Below are 20,912 nucleotides of genomic sequence, written 5' to 3'. Positions count from 1 at the left end.
CACACCAGTGATCCCAGCACTCAGGGAGGCAGAGGCAGGTTGATGATGTGAGTTCAAGTCCAATCTCGTCTACAAAGTGAGTCCAAGATAGCTAAGGCTATACAAAGTAACCCTGTCTCCAGGAAAAAAGAAAGGAAGAAAGAAAGAAGAAAGAAAGAAAGAAAGAAAGAAAGAAAGAAAGAAAGAAAGAAAGAAAGAAAGAAAGAAAGACTTTATTGTTGTTTGAGACAGGTTTTCTTTTGTGTAGCCTTGGCTGTTTTTCTGCAGTTTCTGTACTGTAAATTATCTCATACAACACAGGATTACATTGTTTCCTGCCCTGTCATAATCATTCAAGAGAGCCAGGCCCAAAGTTACAAGGCTGTATTCCCAGCTAGCTGGATTACAAGTCTAAGTACAACCTAGGCAATTTAGCAGGAGATTCTGTCTGAAAACAAAGTAAAAAAGAGAGCTGGAAATATAGCTCAGTGGCAGAGCACTTAGCATGAGTGAAACTCAGTCCCCACAGCTACCAAAACATTTTTAAAAGGAAAGTGGCCACCCCAATAACAGAAATGTTTTTTTGTTGTTGTTGTTGTTCTCCCAGAATCAGAATATCCAAAGTGTTTTGCTGTGTACACTCAACACATTTTACTTCTCATTTTGTCTGCATTTCAGAAGCATCTTTGGTGTACTATATTGGGCCCAACTTCTTCGAATTCTGCAGCCGTGATCCACATGTCTTGGAAGGCAGACAAGGATGCAAGAATAGACCCTCCCATCCACACTGATATTTTCCGCTCCGGGGGAGATGTAACTTGCACAGGGGTATTGGCAGGTGCCAGCTTTGCCACATCCTTAATGAGTCGCTTATCCAAACCAGGAAAAGAGGTTGATCCTCCGGAGAGGATGATATTGGAAAAGAAGGAATTCCTGAGATCTGTGTCACACTTCATTATGCTGCTGAAGCACATCTTGTCGATGCCAGGTTCGTCAACATTCACAAGCCATGGAGAGAAGAGGGCCTCTGGGCAGCGAAATACTGGCTCATGGAGTTTGAAAGTCTTCCCATCAGGAAGGGTGTAGGTTTTCTCTAGGCTCGGTTCCTTGGCCATTTCCTCCTCATAGTCCATGGCCACATAACAGGCGTTCTCCTTAATTTCCGCAACGACCTTTCTGTCCCCGGTTCTCAGCAGCGCGACACCATCATCCTTCAACAGCTTCATGAGGTAGGTGGTGAGGTCAAGTCCTGCCACATTTAGCTGCTTTACACCGTGGGGCAGGCAGTAACCTTCAAAGATGGGCACGCACTGAGTGATCCCCGCTCCTGAATTCAGCACCAGGCCAGTAGTAAAGCCAGCAGCAAAGAGAGCCAGCACGGCCTGGACAGATATATAGAAGGCAGGGACTCCCAGATTTTCAAAAAACACTTCCGAGATGTGTTGCCGGTCTGTCATTGGGTTCAGCGCAGGCTCTGTAACCAAGACCGGGCCATCACTGGCCTTCAGGTTCAGGTTATAGTCATAGATATGTTTCCACATGATCTCCATGTCTCCCCAGGAAGAGATGAGACCCCGGTCTACTGGATAGCTGCAGGGAGAACAAGAAAATACATAAGCCTTGTGCTTGCTGTTAGTGGTGGCTTTTAGATTTGGCTTAAAAATATTATTATTATTTTATAGTTCTTGTTTTGAATCAAGAGTCTCACGGTGTTGGCCTGGTGGATAGCTTTGAACTCAGTTATAGATAGGCCTCGGGAGCCCACATCTTTAATCCCAGGGCTGGGGAGGCAGAGGCAGATGGATCTCTGGGTTCGAGGCTAGCCTGGTCTACAGAGCAAGGGAGAGGGAAGCAAGGGTTACACAGAGATACCCTGTATCAAAAACAAATAATCATACCCACACACACACACACGTACATACGTATGTACATACTTCAGTATGTGGACAAGCTGGCCTGAAATTCAGATTCCCCTGCCTCTGCCAGAATTAAAGGTGCAGGGCACCAATCTTAGACGTAAGCCTTTAATACTTACCCTTTCTCTTGTTTTTGTTTTGTTTTCATCTATTGCTCTCTGGTCAGTGACAAGAACTGTCAGTAAACAGCTACCATTTTCTGCAATCATTTTGCTTGGCCATTTTTTCCTCCTCTTTTGGAGATAGGTGACTTCAAAAAGTTGAAAATTTCCACATTCTGGTATAGTTGTAAACAGTTAAAGAGACCACGCCAAATGACAAAAGCTATACCTTAAGTCGCATTCTTACACGGGCATGTGGAGCCGGACAGGCCACCTGTGTACGTTTTGAATATATTTGCATATAGAGAACAGAGGGGGTTTTTTTTTGTTTGTTTGTTTTTTGTTTGTTTTTTGTTTTTTTGTTTTTTTGAGGGGTGGCTGGCTGAGGCCCTCGGGTTTCTCTCCCTGGTCTTTTAAGGGGCTTTTTAGCTCCGGACACTCCGCCCTCTTCCTCATCCACCAGCCTGCAGCATCCCTAGGTACCTGATGGACAGGAAGCTCCTGCGGTCCTGTGCCTTTTCGCCCACACACAGACCCAGCTCGCCGCAGTCCACCGAAGTGCTGTGGCTGGTCCGGCCCAGAATGTTCGGGTAGACGAACTGGGGCTCCCGGGTCCCAGCCAGGCCCGCCTTGATCATCCCCGAGCCGTTGTCGATCACCACTGCTGGCTGGTAGCGGTTCATGCTGCCGCTGCTGCTGAATCTGCGGCCCCGGCCTCGGGACCGCTCCTCCCGCTCCTCCCGGGCCGTGCGGGGCCGGGGGCCGGGGAACGCCGCGTCACAGAGGACCCGGCCATCTGCTGGCCCGTATGACGGACACGCCGCGTCTCCTGCGGCCGCCTCTCCCTGCGCTGAGCCTCACCGCTGCCCCTGGAAGCTCGCAACCTTAATACAGAAAACCGCGTCTCCCCACGCAAAACGTGCAAACCTAACACTTTACAAAGGGCCTCTCTCAAACACTCTGAAAAGCTATTTAAGAAGGAAGAGAGAGAGAGAAAGAGAGAAAGAGAGAAGGAAGAAAGGAAGGAAGGAAGGAAGGAAGGAAGGAAGGAAGGAAGGAAGGAAGGAAGGAAGGAAGGAAGGAAGACCCCGAGCATCCCAAAGCCTTCGGACTCGCGTGGGGAAGTGGGAGAGGCCCTTGAAACCTGGGGAGGGCCTGGGAACACTGCTGCAGGATGGCTTGCTTCCGAAATGCTCAGCTTTGGGGGCTGCTGGGGTGTGAAACGAGCTTGCGTACTGTGCGGTAAAAAACGTAAGGTCTGTCCTGAATTTCTAAAAACGTCCACCAAAGGACACAACCTTTTCGGTTCTGTTAGACAAGTTTTTGCATGCTAGCACAGGCTGGCCTCGAACTCCACGCAGTTCCCCTCCTCGGCCTCGGTTCTGGGATGCTCGGCTCCTCTTCCTTCCTCCCTGGCCTTGCTTCCTCTTTCCCTCCCCTACTTACCCTCGTCTGCCACCTGGTAAAAGAAATTCCTTAGACAATTATGAAGTTCAGCTCAAAATAAAAGTACACTGAGCGACAATATATATATTTTTTTTTTAATGAGAGCTTTGGTGTCTGATTTCGCGCATCCCTTGCGGGCTTTGAAACAGGTACACGAATTACAACCTTTGGTAGGCATCTGAAGCAGAAAGGAAAAAAGTCATTTACAAGTCCGTCCTCCCACCAGAAGCCGGCCGAGGCGCGATTCTGTGCCTTTTCGCGGGTGCTGGGACCCCGGCCACCTTGCGCTGCGATTCCCCAGCCGGAGGAAAGCCTAACCTGCCCCGAACTGAGAAACGATGGGAAAGAAACAGGAGCGTCCGGCGTCCGGCCCTCGCGGTGTACATGGCGGGAAACTTGCAAACACGTTCAGACTTTTGGAGTAGTTCCGGCACTGTTCAATTAACTGGGCGTCTTTTTTCACTCCCTTTCCCATCGAAAAGGCATGGATCGTAAGGAAATAGGGACCCGCAGATGAGAACATCCCATATCAAGAACCTTTGAGGCACTACCTCTAACCGGGTTTCCGTAGTGTAGTGGTTATCACGTTCGCCTAACACGCGAAAGGTCCCCGGTTCGAAACCGGGCGGAAACAGGTTACTGCTTTCTGTTTTTTTTTTTTTTTTTCTTAAAAGTAAATAGCTTGAGTTTACTTTTCAAAAGAAAGGCAAGACCTTGAGGAGAAATCTCAAGTGGGGACTTTGCCAGCTAAAGAAATACACTCAAAACAAAACAGAAACGATTTTTTTTTAATTCAACTTCTTTAATGTTGAAAACAAACGCCCCTATAGCCAGAAGAGAACGCCAAACAAAAAAGGGCTGAGGAGACAGGTAGCTACTGATCCTACAAGGCTTGCCTTGCATTCGCGCTAGCTCTATCGCCTCTGGAGCATTTCCGCACGGTAGCAGTTCTCCCCCACGAGAACCCACTCTCCCTTCCACGCCAGGCTGTTTTGTTCATAATCTGTAGGCCAACTTCATTAAATATTTCTGAACTGACACATTATCGAAAGGGGTTCGACAAACCGAAAGGTGAAATTAAAAACGAATGTACACTCAGAAATATAAACGTGTTTCTTAGAAACACGACTGTGGCTTCATTCACGAATTCTTCACAGCGGTGTTTTGAGGCAAAAAGAGTCCTGTGGAGAAAAAGTGTCAAAGGTTTTGAGACTGTTTAAATAAAGTCACAGGTAAACCCCGTTCAGGTCTAGAAACACAACTTTTAACAACACACATTTAAGTTGTGTTTTTTAAGATTTATGACGTCCGCAGGTTCTAAGAAAGACTCTGAACAAACATATCAAAATTTTCTGGCATTTTAGTATAGTGTAGCGTCTCTCTTTACTGCATAAAATCTGAACCCGAGGTAAATAACTGTGCTTAAAACTTCTCGTTCGGACGCAGGAAAACCTTTTCCGGTACAAAGCCCACCTTCCTCTCGTGTTGCGCATGCCCACTGTGCTCTGCTGGTTTGCTTTGCTTATGTGCAACTCAGCCGTCTGTCACCAGGGTAAGGGCATCCTGGAAGATTTGCTACGGTGGGCTGGCTCACACAGAACTCTGGGGGTCCCAAGAGCTTTCGGGTATGCAAGAGAGGAAGCAGTCATTGGCCTCGACTAAAGCATATCCCTCCCATCCGCCACGGCCGAGAGCCAGGGTGCACAACGCAGTCATCTCCACTGGAGGAGCGCTAATGGAGAGAGGAAAAGAACTACAACTCCCAGCATGCAGCGCGCAGCGCGGTTCCCGGAGAGACGTGCCGTGCACTCGAGCCGGGTCTCGGACCAGCATCTGACAGCTGCGGGCTGGCAAGGTGAGCGGCTGGCGCAGGATGTGGACGAGCGCTGAGGTGTGTTGCGGCGGCTCGGGCATGCCGGGCAGTCTGAGAGCCAGCTCGCCGGCCCTGCACTCTGACGTCCTATCGCCGGCGTCCGCACCGGCCCGCACGTCGGGACGTGACGCTCCCGCGGAGCAAGAAGAGGGGGGCGGAGCGTCGCGGTGACGTCCTCCCAAGATGGCGGAGAGAGAGTGAAGAAACTGTTTCTCTTGGGCGGCTACCGGTGAGTGCCGCCCTCTGCCTGGCTTGTCGTCCTCGCGTCCTGGGATCCGGGGTTCTGGCGAGGCCTGGCGCCTCGGAGAGCGAGCGCGCTTCGCGGCCAAGGACGGTGTGGGAACCCGCACTGGGAGGGCAGGGCGGCGGAGGCCGAGGAGGACTGCCTGGGGCTGTCACCCTCCGCCGCTGCCAGGCCCACAGCGGACAGGCGAGGGGTGTGTCCTCCTCCGGGGAGTGACTGAACCTTTGACAGCTCGGTGTCTGGTCGGGGGCGTTCCCGCCCGCTTGCACTTGCCTGGCGCTGGGCACTGCACGGTCTAAGCCTACAGGTTTCAGGGATCCAAGAGCAATTCAAACAACTCGTACCGTGTCCTTAACCCCGCTGTCTCAAAGAGTCATTTCTTAGTTTGTTTGTTTGAGCACCTTCAGGTAAATATGCCTACCAGAGCTTGAAAGTTTGAAGGGTCTACTGTAAAAACTTAGAATTTTTAGGCCCTTTTCATAACTCATGACATTGGTTTTGTTCACCGTCATTTATGGCATTAATGTTCTAGTGCACTAAAACAAAGAAAGACGTGTGTTTGATGAGGCTTTGCGGGGTTGGAGCAAATTAAGAGCTCTCTTCTTCGTGTTTACTCTTCTGTCCCTTCTCCACCCTCCTTTACCTCTGCTTGGATGAATGTTTGATGAAAGCTTGTGGTTATTGATTCACTGTTTCTTTTCGTCTTTCAGATCAAGGGTACAATTCCATTCTGATATCAAAATGCAGTATTCACACCACTGTGAGCACCTTTTAGAGAGGCTGAATAAACAACGGGAAGCAGGATTTCTTTGTGATTGTACCATAGTGATTGGAGAATTCCAGTTCAAGGCGCATAGGAATGTGCTGGCCTCCTTTAGTGAGTACTTCGGTGCGATCTACAGAAGCACTTCTGAGAACAATGTTTTTCTTGATCAGAGTCAGGTGAAGGCTGACGGATTTCAGAAACTGTTGGAGTTTATATATACAGGAACTTTAAATCTCGACAGGTAAAGTACACGTTTTTATTCAGTTATAAGAGTTAGCTTAACATCCAGTATTTTATGCAAAAGTTAAGCTCATACTGTTCAATTTTTATTGACTACTATAAAAAGTTCTAAGAAAAAAAGGTCAGTTTTTAGAGCTAAAATGGATTCATTTTTTTTCCATTTACTCGACACACTCGTTCTCAGTGTTGATACACACAATATGTATTATATTTATTTATGTTTATGTATGTATGTATATATATATATAATGTAGCTCCAGCAGATCTGTTTAGAATGAAAAGGTGTTTGATAAGCACAAAAAAACCACATTTAAATTAAGAATTCTATATGAAATACAAACGGCTCAGCTGAGTGTAGTGGCCCATGCCTGTACCCCACCACTACCAGCACCCGTGGAGGCAGAGGCAGGTGAGTTTGAGGCCAGCCTGACCGTGACTTTTGGTCTTTGTGTTCCTCAGACTCCTCGCACACTCACTCTTTGTCCCTTGCTTCTTATAAGGTATTTGGGGTAGAGTGTTGAAAGAACCACCTCCGGGCTCAAGTCCTCTTGCCTTTCATTTCTAACATTACATAGCAGCAGGTAGGACTTCCTGCTCATGGGTCTGGAAAGTAACTTCTTGGAAATATGAATAACCATGACTCTGTCACTGTTGCTAACCTACCCAAAGTTTAAATCAAGCCAGAGGCATTACTGTGCTTCTCCTAAGGCTCTTAACTGCTGGCCTCTGGAGATGCCTTCATTGATCAAGTGCCTGCTGTGTAAGCCTGAGCACCTGATTTTGGATCCCCAGCATCTATATAAAGGCATTTTTGTTACTCCAGTGCTGCCAAGGTGGTTTCCTGGAGCTCATTAGCCAGCCAGGCAGCCTAGCAGAATCTGTGAGCTTCAAATTCAGTGAGAGGTCCAGGCTCATATAATAAGGTGTGAAGAGTCACAGAGGAAGACATCCAGAGTCACCTGCACCTTCCACACACAAATACACATGCATTGCGTGTTCATTTGCACATGTGTCCACACACACATACTATGTCAAAAGACACTTATTGCTGCCCCTCTGTGTAATAGCCCTGGCTGTCCTGGACTCACTTTGAACACAGGCTGGCCTCAAACTCACAGAGATCTGCCTGCCTCTGCCTCCTCAGTGCGCCACAGAGAAAAATTAGAATGGAAAAAACCAAATATGAAATTCTGCCACCTACTGATAAGCATTATTAATATTGTCTTACATATTCTTTTCCAGACCTCTTAACAGATGTTTGCACGTTCACAATTAAGATCCTTCCCTTGTATCTTGTTGCATATTAGGGAACTATACTTCTTACGCAAGCTAGAATCAAAATGCCTCTTGATTTTTCTGTAAAGGAAGTATTCATTTTTTGGAATTGTACTGGAATAATGAGCAAAGATAAATTAATCACCTACAGTTATTTAAATTTGGTAAATAATTGATTAATTGAACGGTTTGATTGAGTGCTTCTGGTTGAAGAATGTAGAATATGTAAATAGTAACTACAGAATAGTGGAGTTTTGGTAGACTTTTTCTTTTTTAGTTTTTGTTGTTGTTGTTGTTGTTGTTTAAAGGATCTCATTCTATAGCTTAGACTGACCAGAGATTCACTCTGTTGCTGAGGATGGCCTCAAATAACAGTCCCCAGAGTGCTAAGATTGTAGACACCAGCCACCTGGCATCTGTCTGGTTTCTTTTTCTTGTGGAAACAAACAAACAAAAAACTTAATTTGTACATACTGGGAGCCCCTTTATTTGTGCCTCCATGCAGAGAGAGGTTAGCACATTGTAAAACCTGTCCCTTCCAGCTGTCATCCACGGGCCAGCTATGTTGACATAGCAGAGAGTGCATTACAGTTGCAGATTCTCTGGCACCATCATAGGTGGCTGAATTTCAGTCCTCATTAACCAGACCCCTCCATGATTCATATTCACAGTAAGTTTGAGAAGCATAGTTAAAAGTACCTCATAGGGCAGAAGGAAAAATTGGGAAACAGTTTTTATTGAACTCTACCTGTTGCCAGTCCAGAAAAGTTGATTGGCATCTAAAGAAGCCTCAGAGGAAATGGGAGAAAGCAGCATATTGCCAACAACATTAAAAAAAAAAAAAAAAAATAGCAAGATGTGGTACCTTTAATCCCAGCACAGGAGGCAGAGGCAGGTGAACCCTATAAGTTTGAGGCCAGCCTGGTCTACATAGTTTCAGGTTAGTCAAAACTACATAGACCCTGTCTCAAAAGAAATAAAACAAATTGTGTGTGTGTGTATGCATGTGCGCGCCCATGTGCACAGATGCACATATGTGTACCACAGATACATGTGGATGTCAGAGAACAATGTGGGGGACTCACCTTTCTCTTTACCTTGTTGAGGCAGGGTCTTGTTTTGGCGTTCTCTTGGCTAGCTGACCTGTGTCTGCCTCCCATCTTGCTGTAGGGTGTTGAGATCCCAGAACGTGGCTTCCTTGGGTCTTAGGTTTGCTCAGCTAATCCTGAGCCAGCTTCCTGACCACCCAACAATCATTTTTAAATTCAAGTGTCTTTTATATAACATTTTGTTACTTCATAATGGCCTATCAACATCTATAAGTAGGCATTCTTTTTAACTTTTCAGTATCTATAAAATTGGAGATTTTGCTCAACCATTCTTCCTGAATTACATTTTATAAATTTGTTACTTAGTTTAAATTTTTCCAGCATTCTGCTTCATTAGATCTTTAAGAGATAGTCAAGTACATGTATAGCTGTTTCAGGTTTTCTTTTGATTAGAATATTATCATTTAGCCTTGTTTCCTTACAGTTGGAATGTTAAAGAAATTCATCAGGCCGCTGACTATCTCAAAGTAGAAGAGGTAGTAACTAAATGTAAAATAAAGATGGAAGATTTTGCTTTTATTGCTAGTCCCTCTTCTACAGAAATATCTAGTATTACTGGAAACATCGAATTGAATCAACAGACCTGTCTCCTTACTCTGCGAGATTATAACACTCGGGAGAAATCAGAAGTCTCCACAGACTTAGTTCAGGCAAATCCGAAACAACGGGCATTGACAAAGAAATCATCTCAAAGTAAAAAGAAGAAAAAGGCTTTCAATTCCCAGAAACCAGGACAGAATAAAGCAGTGCATTACTCGAGTGATGGTTTAGAGAGTGCATCTGTTGAGTTATTCCTAGACACAAGTAAGCTGTCCTCACCTGTAGTTGAACAAGTTGTCCGAGGAAGTGATAATTCAGAACTCGAGTTGACCTCAGTTGTGGAAAATACTTTTCCAGCACAAGATAGTGTGCAAACTGTTACAGTCAAACGGAAACATGGAAAATCACAGTCACATTGTGCTCTGAAAGAACACTCCATGTCTAATATAGCCAGTATAAAGAGCCCATATGAGCTAGAGAATGCTGGGGAGGAGCTGGATCCACGGTACTCCAAGGCCAAGCCAATGTGTAACACATGTGGAAAGGTGTTCTCCGAAGCCAGCAGCCTGAGAAGGCACATGAGAATACATAAAGGAGTCAAACCTTATGTCTGCCACTTGTGTGGAAAGGCATTTACCCAGTGCAACCAGCTGAAAACACACGTAAGAACTCACACAGGTAAGACTGGTTGGTGGGAAGGTACATTGTTTGATTTTCTTGCTGGGATGGTTTTGTGGTGGTGGTGTTTTGTGTTGTGGTTGGTACTGGGAATTGAACCCAGGGCCTCAGCTCAGTGTAATTGTACTGTAAGTTGTATCTCCAGCCTGCAGAGGTGACATTAGCATACAACACTAAGTTGTGTCTCCAGCCTGCAGAGGTGACGTTAGCATACAACACTGATTGCTTACCAAAAAAAAGTTGCCATATTTTTTTCGTCTGTAAAAGGTTTTAGTATTAGACTCCTAAAATTTTATTTGTAATTGTAACAAAGTATTTAATGGCTCTTTGTTATAATTGACATTTTAAGTTTTAGTGCATCAGGTTCTTACACCATTTTCTCATAGTAAACATAAGCTTGGTATGTTATACCCACCCCCCTTCTGGAGGTTGAACCTAGGCCCTTGAGCATGCTGTGCAAGTATTCTACTACTAAGCTATAGCCCTCCTTCCTCCATATGGCTTTTTTATTCTGAGACAGTGTTTTATTAAGTTGCTCAAGATGGCCTTGAATTTGCAATCCCCCTGCTTCTGCTTCCAGAGTAGTTAGCATTATAGAGCTGTGTCATTAGGGCTAGATTGGTTCTAGTATGTTTTTTTAAACATTTAACAGAGACAAATACTAAAACTCAGACAAATTTTCACATATTACCAGTACTTCTCAGTACATGTTCTGAGACTTCACTGGTTTTTGAACGTCATTCTTTCTCACCTTTTCTGTTTACCCCTGATTGTGTAAGTTTCTGCTGGCAAAGTATGAGCATCCATTGGTACCTTAGGTTTGTATGTTCTACATTTTCCTTGCTGATCATCTTTCAGTGTTCTGATTACTTTCTTTCCTACTAGTATTCTCAGTAGTCCAGAAAGACATCCCATTTGCTTCTGTTACTTAGAAGTTACCATATCTGAAAAACAAAACAAACAAAAAAAACAGTACTATTGCTACTCTTAAGCCTTAAGAGTTTATGGCTTTAGCAAGTAAAATGGGATGTTTTTTCCTAATACAATATGATTGTTCCTAATATCTTCCTAATACAAATGTTACTGTTCTTTTAGGGGAAAGGCCATACAAATGTGAACTGTGTGATAAAGGATTTGCTCAGAAATGCCAGCTGGTCTTCCATAGTCGGATGCATCATGGTGAGGAAAAACCCTATAAATGTGATGTGTGCAATTTACAGTTTGCAACATCTAGCAATCTCAAGATTCATGCAAGGTAAAAAAAAAAAAAAAAAGAGTTGTTTGACCTTTAAGTTAGTATATTATTACAGTCTAATGGGTACTGCATTTCCTATGAATTCACAGAGCAAGCAGAGTCAGCCTTAATTATGTTGTGCTGACCATGGAGCGAGAGGATTTGATGTTTGTCCTACCAGGTTTTGTTCATTTTGTGTATGTTTGTGTATACCTACACTATGAATGGCATGCCTGTGGAGGCTAGAGGACAATCTGAGGGAGTTGGTTTTCTCCTTCCACAGTGTGGGAACCCAGTGATCAAACTAGGTGGCAGGAGGCACTTTTACTGAGTCAACTCACTGGCTCCATATTTTCTTCTGATTAAGTTTTTCTTCGTGAAATAAGAAGCAACTGTCAGCTGGGTATGAAGGTGCTAGTTGTTTGAGGAAAAACTTTTGACAAGGAAGATGGACTAGGAAAATAATTGATTTTATGTGGGGTTCAGTCATAACTATTGTGCTGGTTGGTTTTTGTCAACTTACACAAACCTAGAAAGAGGGAATCTTAGTTGAGAAAAGGCCTCCTTTTCTATAGGCAAGTCTGTAGGTCATTGTCTTCTTTAATGAGTAGTGTGAACGGTCCTAGCTCACTGTGGTTGGTGCTACCCTTGGGCAGCTAGCAAGTCAGTAAGCAGCAGTCCTCCATGACTTCTGCTTCAGTTCTTCAAGTTCTTGTCCTGACTCCCCTCAGTGATGGGTTGTGATGTGGACGTATTAGGTGAAATCAGCTCTGTCCTCCCCAGGTTGCTTTGTGGTTATGATCTTTATCACAGCAAGAGACCCTAAGACAACTATATAGTGATGACAAAAATAGTTTTTATTTTGTTTTGTTTTCTGTTTTTTTCAAGACAGGGTTTCTCTGTGTAGCCTTGGCTGTCCTGGACTATTTTGTAGACCAGGCTGGTCTTGAACTCACAGAGATTTGCCTGCTTCTGCCTCCCAGAGTACTGAAATTAAAGGTGTGTGTCAGCACACCTGGCTAAGTAAGTAGTCTTAATCTGTTGAGATGCAGTAAATGTGTATGAAAATTATATAAGAAATACTTTGTGTATACATTGACCTTCAGATTGCTTTACTTACTGTTGTGTTACTTTATATTTGCTAACAGGAAGCACAGTGGAGAAAAGCCATATGTTTGTGATAGATGTGGGCAGAGATTTGCCCAAGCCAGCACACTGACCTATCATGTCCGTAGGCATACTGGAGAAAAGCCCTATGTGTGCGACACCTGTGGGAAGGCATTCGCTGTCTCCAGTTCTCTTATAACTCATTCTCGGAAACATACAGGTAAGAGTTTTAATACAGAGAGACTGCTTTGGTAGTAAAGCTATAGATAAAAGAAATGGGAATTGGGACTTTACAAAAGGTAGATTATAGACTTTTTAGATATCTACATTGGTGTTTTACATGATTTTCACATAACAATTAGATTAAAAACTTAGCATTTTCTAGAATAATGCAAGGTAGGTGAAAATTTTTTATTATTAGCTTATTCTCATTAAAGTAAGATAATTCTGGAAATATATAATTTGAATTGAGGCATGTTTTTATGAATACAGAAAACATTGCTAGCCTTTTTTGAAAATTTGTCTTCTTTGAGTAAGGGTGTGAAAGGGAAGTTAAGTGGGATATGGGTTAGGCAGGAACCTGATTTGTGACTTGGACCCTCTTTTGCATACACATTCCAAGATCTGCAACTCAGACAGATGTGTCATATGCAAATTATTATTTTTGAAACAAAGCATACTGGTTAGAGTCTCTTGTAAGGTGGGCTGTTGGCTATAATCTTCCTTAGATGTTTTTATTCTTCTTGAATAATATAGTAGATAGTAAGATTTGAAATGTGGCTTGAATTTAACATGTTCTCAAACATAAGAATCAAATTGTTTACCCTGGTCATCTCTTCTAGCAGAGAAGAGATATTTGCAGAAACAGTGTTTTAGTGTGTGAAAAATATCAAGCTAGATAGATAGAACAAAATAATAGTTCATTACTTTGAATTACTGAAAATGCCTCTAAGATACAATGTAGAAAGACTTCCATATAGATGATAAATTTAAAAACTTACTTAAGATCACTTGTAATTGATAAATATTATATTGGTATAGTACACCACTTCGCTATCTTTTATTTTCCATCTAGGTGAAAAACCATACATATGTGGTATTTGTGGGAAAAGTTTTATTTCCTCAGGAGAGCTCAACAAACACTTTCGATCCCATACAGGTCTGTGTTTAGGGAGAACGCATCATTTTTTGTTCTCTCTTAATTCCTTTGTATGTAAACCTTCGCTTTGAAACCATTGTGGAGTATCTAGTTTATAGTATCTAGTCATAACAAGTAGTAACAAGTTTTTAATGTATAAATATCAGCTTTTTGTTTGTTCATTTCTTTTTTTTTTTTTTTAGTTGTTTAAAGTATAATTTAAATTTGGTTAAGAATTGTGTAGATTTTCCAAGAAATATGTTAGATATCCGTCATTTCCAAATAAATACAGTTGCATTAAATTAAGTAGATACATCAAACAAGGAACCATCAGAATTATAAAGTAGCATTCTTTTGTGCAAGTTTCAGGAATGGATTTTATTATCAACATGTTTGTTATAACATTTAATATGTAATATAAAGAAAATGTTGACTATTAAAAACTAAAAGGAAAATGCTGCTTTTTAAATATAATGTTCACTTCTCTTCAAAATCCGTCTTCATAATTTTTATCCAGAGTAATATGAATGACAAGAGGGGCTTGGTAAACTCCTGTATCCTGCCACCTCCTGTGTCCTCATGTTCCTTCACTTTTGGGGTAATGCATTAAATATATTTAGTCATCACCTGACCCCACAGTGCTGGGAGCAAACAAAGTTTTACAGAAGCTAGGTGTGCAGTCTAGCTGAGCTGTGTCCCCAGCCTTAACAGTATTTATCTGAAAATCATTAAGGTAGAAAATTGTTAGTGTTTCTTAGAGAACTTCCTCATTTGTGAGGAATCTGAGAATTAACATCAGAATTCTACTTTTTCCCTAGCTCTAAAGCAGGTTTTAGCATATGAATGACATCCAGTATGCACTTGGCAATCAAAGAGTAGATTATTTTTGAGAACTTCAGATAATGAAAATGCTTAATTTACCCCAAAATTGGGCTATATTTTCTAAAGTAAAAGCATACCTATGTGTATAGGGTTTCTCATCTCACAGTTATAATTATGTGATTAAAATAATTTTGGCTTTATTTTCATCAACATTTCATAGTTTTGTATCAGCTAGCAATTTTTTAGATACTCAGTTTTTAAATTTCTCACCTTGTTTTTCAGGAGAACGACCATTTATCTGTGAATTATGTGGAAATTCTTATACAGATATTAAAAATTTAAAGAAGCATAAAACAAAGGTCCATTCTGGTAAGTGCATGTGCGTGAACACTTGCTGCTTTATTGGTGCTTGTCTTCAGCATGTTGACATAAACATTTCAACAGTGTAAACTGGATGGATATTTAAAAGTAGACATAGGCAGCTATGGCAGTACATGCTTATAATCTCAGTACTCTGGAAGCTGACACAGAAAGAGCTCGAATTCAAGGCCAGCCTGGCTAGACATCTAGCTGCAGGCCAGCCTGAGCCAAATAGTGAAACCCTGTCTCCAAAAACAAATCAAAATAATGCCCAACAAAATACTAGAGGCTTGTGTGCTCAAGCCTGATAACCTAAATTTTATTCCAAGATCCCACAGGTAGCAGGAAAGAATAATTCCCTGATAGTTGTCCTCTAACACACATGTACACACAGACATATACACATATACATATGTGTATGTATACACATATACACATATACAGACATATACAAAATAAATAAGCAAATTAAATTAATTAAATGAAGTAATTTTAGAAAACAAAACAGTAGTAAAAACTTAAATATATACATATAAAGTAGCTAATTTTAATTTACAGAAAATTCCTCTTTCCGCTTTTTTAAAAATATTGAACTTTATAAGAAAATAAAATAATTTAAAGATAATTGGGAGCTGAAGTGATGGATCAGCATTTAAGAGTACAGGCTGTTCTTTCAGAGGACCTGGTTAGAGTCCCAGTACCCACATGTCAGTTCACAACTGTCTGTAATTCTAGTTCCAGCGGATCTAGTTCCAGTGTGTCCAGGGTCTACTGGCCCATAGACCCCATACACACATGCAGGCAAAATACTCATACAGATAAAGTAATAATAATAATAAAATATTTCCTCCCTTAAAAATCTGACTTGCCACAAAGCATGGTAGCACGTGCCACACACTTGTAATTCTATAACTTAGGAAACAGAGGAAGGAAAATTTATGCTTCAAGGTGAGCTACATAGGCAGGCCCTGACTCAAAACCAAAACCAATCAAAACCAAAAACCATGACCTGTGAGGGTTTTTAAAAATGAAAGAATTTATAAGCAAGCTATATCATTATTTTCCATAATGCAGTCTAGGTGATTCAGTGTGACTACAATAGTTAGGAAGAAAAGAGCTATCTTGAAGATGGAAATAGGACCCTTGTAGCTCAAAAATGTTTTGTCAGTAATAGGAAGCCAGATTGCAAGTATTTAGCCTATTGCTTAAAACAGATCCTTGATGTACTGTACTTATCATGACATTCTGCCAAGATGAAAAGTATCACGCGTGTGAAGATAATAAGCAGATGAAAAATGCTTACCTAGCATGCATGAGGCCCTAGGTACAATATTTAGCACCCAATATATAATATATACATATTATATATATTTTATTTCAAGGATTAAGGTAGAAACATCTGAAACCTGCAGTGAGTCTACTCAGCAGTCCATTTAATACCTGTGGTTACAATTGTAGGGCTTATGTAGTTGAACAGCATATAGCCCTGGCTCTCTGAGAGCTTATAACTCGGATGTACCATCAGAGATCTAAGTTGTAGGACATTGTAAATACCAAAGTGCTAAAGAAGAGGTTCTCCTGAAGTGTTAGAATGGGCTTAAGGTAACCTACAGTCTCAGTGCTCCCGATGCGGAATGGTTATAAGTTCAAAGCCAACTTGCACTACATAATGACAGTATCTCAAATAGGAGGGCTGTCAGGAAAGAGCAGACTCATTTTTACAGAAATTGAAGAGAGAAACATTGAGAGCATGAAGCTGGGCAGGACAGGCTCATTGCAAGCAGAGGACATTCTGATGAGTCACTAAGACAAGACAGCACAGGTTATTTCTTGGCCTGTTAAACTGCAGAACACAGAGAATTGCAGCTTAATGTAAGCAGATTATATACTGTCAGCTCTCTGATGAGGCTGCAGAAATGTCAGCATTTTGGGGTGGCAGCAACATGTTAGAGCCAGTAGTAAAGTGAAGGCAAAGGTGCATCTTTAGGCAGTGTGGTTATTTCCCTAGCTGAGCAGACTTTCTCACCCCTGGAGATGTATGACGAGAGGCGCACTGCAGACTTGAGACCAGCAGAGTACTGTGGACTCCTCATTAAAACAGTCAGTGGCCAGGCCTAGTGGTGCACGCCTGTAATCCCAGCACGTGGGAGGCAGGTACATCACTGTGAGTTTGAGGCCAGCCTGATCTACAAAGTGAGTCCAGGACAGCCAAGGCTAAACAGAAAAACCCTGCCTCAGGGGGGAAAAAAATCAGTGTACAAAGATTTTTTTGGTTGCCTTTCTGCACTGAGAAGGAATTATAGAAGTTTAAGTTAGCATTTACCCTCAAGGAATTTATGGCCTAGTTAAGGATTCGAGGCATGACTGAGTAGAGTGTTAAACTAAGAGAGAGAGGAACGGGTGGTACAGGGAGGAATGTGAAGTTTGGTAAATATGTAATAGGGTAGATGAGAATAAGTTCACCCGGGTTTAGAATGATTAAACATGTTTACATAATGGTATTTGTGCTTGACCCTGTTCTTGAAGCCCAGACATCCCCAGCGTAGTATCACTGCACATTGATGTGAGAGAAACAGCGTGCACATGGATGTGGAGGCTGAGTGTAATTTCTAGGACCTATAAGTTGACCTCAGACAGTTGTTTGGTTTTTTTTTGCCTTGTTAAAGGCAGTGTACTTTCTGGCTTCCATTTCAGGTACAGATAAAGCCCCAGATTGCAGTACAGATGACCATGCTGTAAGTGAACACGATTCCCTACAGAGAAGTCCTTTGTCAGAAACGCTAGATGTGAAGCCTTTTGATATGACTCTACCCTTAGCACTCCCACTTGGAACTGAGGACCACCATATGCTCCTGCCTGTCACAGACAGTCAGTCTCCTCCGTCAGATACACTGCTGAGGTCAACTGTGAATGGATATTCAGAACCACAGTTGATTTTTTTACAACAGTTATATTGACTTTGAGGACATGAAATTGCTAAGACATCCCTGGCAGTAAACATTAACATCTCTGGTAAGGTGCATATTCATATTAGTCCCCATTCATTTGACCATTGTTTCTTACTCACGGAAGTAAAGGCACCTGATACTGCATCTGTCAGTGCTTGTTTGGATTGTTTGCTATTTTGTAAACAGTCAGCCTCTCAAGGAGCGACTTCCACTGTGCTAGCACTGTTTTGGGTAGGTAAGTTTTACACACTGTTAAAGCTGCCTTAATTCCATTTTTGTTTTGCATTTTAGACTTATTTGTTCTTAAGGTAGAATCTGACCTGTGGAGTTTTTTGTTGTTCTCTCCTCACCATTTAAGCAAAATCTACAGTAATATCAACTTCAAAGCATTTCTGTTTGTAAACCTTGTGGACCAGTATGTAAACGTTGGGGGGATTAAATTTCATATTTATGTCTATGAAAATGTAGATATTAAGGAAGAATTGTGCTATTTATTAATATATTCCTTTAGAGGTAACTTTTCTAGTGAAGCCAAAAGAAGTATTTCTCTTAAAACCCAGAAAAATGTATGTAAATTTTTGTTCATTTAGAATGAATTCAGTATTCTGAAGGAAACCAGTAGTCAGATCAATTTTTGTTTTGAGTTAAGACTATATTTTTTTAAATAGATATTTGGTGTTTTTAAGTGGTCAAAAGACAGTTTTGGGATTTGATTCATTTTATATTTTATTAGATTTGTAGATTATTGGAAGTGACTATATAACAGGTTTTGAAAATTTTTGATAAGCCTATCTTGTATCAGTTATGCACTTTTTAAAATAAATATTTTAAAAAATTTTTAGATATAAAATACATACTAGAAATCACTTGGCTTCTAAATTTGATATATTACATAGAAAAATCAAGAAACTTGAGTAGCATGCCTGAGGCAACACACATACACACAAAGAGAATTAATAGCCCAACTTCAGTTGTAAGCTACACTTTTGGATTATCAGTTTGTTTACCATTTTATATTTGAGTTTTCTATAAGAATGGGTTTTTAAATTTTATGAATTAAACTGCAACTTTGACTGTTGGCTGTAGCTTTATAGTTGTCCTTTCCATCCCAGATGGGTGTGGAGAGCTCAGTGTCGCCCGTCCTTGGTGCTTGCTGCTCCTCTTCCCATCTCACTGTTCCCCTGCACCGTCATTTATTTTACTTTGCGTTTTAAGTTATCAGCTTCAGAGAGTCAGTTTCCATAGCACTGATGAAAATTGTGCTGAGTATTTCTATTTTCTGCCATGAATTAGTTATGTCTTACTTGTTTTCATGATTTAAACTACACTGAAATAAATTTGATGTATTTATTGATACTGAATTCTTCAATCATTTTTCATGTTTGAGAAGACATAATAAAATCAGTTAATTCTTATAGACTGGAGATGTCTTCACCATTTCTTAGAGCACACAGCATTTTCCCAGTAAATTACCACCATTAAAACTGACTTAACTGGAGAGAGTATTAATTCCACCTTTGTATAATGAACTTATTTTCTAAGTTAGCTAAAAAAAATCAGTGTGTATGTTAAATGAACATACTGAGTTTGAATAAATGTTGTAGGTATAAAATGTTTAACTAATCTATTCTGGTTTAAGATCAATAAAAACATACTGGAATGTAACAAATCTAAGGAAAATTACGACTCAACCCTTTTTAACAACTTTGCCATAGTGGAGAAGTTGTGTTTAATTCACAGCTTCATTAATCCAAGCATATAATGAACATTTTTTAAGTGTTGTAGTTAACTGGGTATGGTAGCACATACTTGTAATCGCAACATTCTGGAAAGTTAAGGCAAAAAATTCTAAGAGCTGTTATAATGAGGTCTTAGCTATATGAGGTAAAAAAAAAATTGTCCAGTTTCCTTAAATGTAAAGATAGTCCTTTTTTTTTTTTTTTTTTTTTTGTCATTTATTTATCTTTAAATTTTGAGGTGGTCTCATTGCATAGCCCAGACTGGCTTAGGACTCCTGTGTAAGCTAAAGTGGCTTTACACTCAAGGTCTTCCTCCCTCATTATCCAGACATGCAACACCTAACTTGGTAATTGGCATTTGAAAGCTCCCAACTTGTTATTTTCAGTGTTTTTCATGTAAATGGAATATGGAATAGTTAAGGTTATTTTTTAAATTTGTGTAATCTGCATATCTAAAATTATTTTAAGTTGATAGGGGTTTAGTCGTCATTTGCTCTTCCAGAATTATATGTGAAGAACGCTTACAGAGTGTCCTTGTCATTCTTCTAATAATCTTTTAATACTACACTGTTACTTATTTTAATGTGTACATACTTCAGAGGTATCTGGTAATCAGTCTCACACAAGAAGTCATTGAGTTAAGTTCTTTAACTATTTTCCTATGATGCATTGTTTTCAGAAAGATTCTTAATTGTTTATTACAGAAGGACAAAGTCTTTCTTTAAAATGCTGAATATTTTAGAATATATCTTCTAATTTTGTTTTGTATTTGTATCTTATTTTAGTGTAACCTTTTAAACTTTTTAAAAAAGGAATTGTAGGTTATATATTAAATCAGTTTTACTGTTAAATATTATTCATGTTCAATTCCTTAGGATCATTTCAGTAGACAAGAAAAAGAAAGCTTTTTCAAGAAGGTTCTGTGTTCATTGCAAAAGTAGTTTATCATTTCTGTATGTTTTAATCCTACAAAAATGGCAAATATCAGAGTAGTTAAAGAAGGTAGTTAATTATATACACTAATTTTTAAAATATGCCAGGCCAATAGTTATATAGTGCCTTTACTCCTATCAGAGTGGAGTTTAAAGTTAATGACATACATGCCCACTTCAATTTTATCTACTGAGTCAGATGGTGATGGGGTGGGAGGAGTTGCAGAATGGGCAGAGGTTTATAGAAAAGCCCTACAGTTGATTTCGGCATGTACCAAACATTGGGAACTGTCATCCTAATCCTAAGCATTTCTTGGTGCTATGCCTTTGAGAAGCATTTAAAATGAAGTTCTTGAATATAATTTTTTATCTTTTACCTGGAGATTTTTAGTCTATTTTTTGGCTAGAAATACCACTAAATAAAAAGATTAAGTCTGCATTTTCACTCACTGTTTTGAATAACAA

General features: G+C 40.7%; 3 protein-coding genes and 1 non-coding gene across 5 annotated transcripts; 2 read left to right on the top strand and 2 right to left on the bottom strand.

The window, feature by feature from the left end:
* Positions 1-252: 252 nt before the first annotated feature.
* On the bottom strand, positions 253-2,739 carry Actrt3 (actin related protein T3). The gene is made up of 2 exons (XM_055626122.1): positions 2,480-2,739; positions 253-1,569 (listed from the first exon to the last, which is right to left on the bottom strand). The coding sequence occupies exons 1-2, from the start codon at positions 2,677-2,679 to the stop codon at positions 654-656; spliced, it is 1,116 nt and encodes a 371-aa protein (XP_055482097.1). The 5' UTR covers positions 2,680-2,739; the 3' UTR covers positions 253-653.
* A 1,264-nt stretch (positions 2,740-4,003) lies between these two features.
* On the top strand, positions 4,004-4,076 carry Trnav-aac (transfer RNA valine (anticodon AAC)). Its single transcript has one exon. It is a non-coding gene; the product is annotated as a tRNA-Val (tRNA).
* A 191-nt stretch (positions 4,077-4,267) lies between these two features.
* On the bottom strand, positions 4,268-6,071 carry LOC129690513 (uncharacterized). The gene is made up of 3 exons (XM_055626214.1): positions 6,066-6,071; positions 4,916-5,707; positions 4,268-4,623 (listed from the first exon to the last, which is right to left on the bottom strand). The coding sequence occupies exons 1-2, from the start codon at positions 6,069-6,071 to the stop codon at positions 5,033-5,035; spliced, it is 681 nt and encodes a 226-aa protein (XP_055482189.1). The 3' UTR covers positions 4,268-4,623; positions 4,916-5,032.
* Mynn (myoneurin) lies at positions 5,487-19,137 on the top strand. 2 transcript variants are annotated; one of them, XM_055626172.1, is made up of 8 exons: positions 5,487-5,544; positions 6,270-6,566; positions 9,374-10,167; positions 11,263-11,422; positions 12,550-12,728; positions 13,584-13,667; positions 14,751-14,837; positions 17,523-19,137. In XM_055626172.1, the coding sequence occupies exons 2-8, from the start codon at positions 6,301-6,303 to the stop codon at positions 17,783-17,785; spliced, it is 1,833 nt and encodes a 610-aa protein (XP_055482147.1). In that variant the 5' UTR covers positions 5,487-5,544; positions 6,270-6,300; the 3' UTR covers positions 17,786-19,137. The 2 variants fall into 2 exon arrangements, with proteins under 2 accessions (XP_055482147.1, XP_055482148.1); XM_055626173.1 differs by lacking the exon at positions 13,584-13,667.
* The last annotated feature ends 1,775 nt before the right edge of the window (positions 19,138-20,912 follow it).

Source organism: Psammomys obesus, unplaced genomic scaffold (genome assembly GCF_907164565.1).
Source record: "Psammomys obesus unplaced genomic scaffold, mPsaObe1.curated_primary_1811, whole genome shotgun sequence".
NCBI classification, from domain to species: Eukaryota; Metazoa; Chordata; class Mammalia; order Rodentia; family Muridae; genus Psammomys; species Psammomys obesus.
This window is presented reverse-complemented; position numbering and strand designations above follow the sequence as displayed.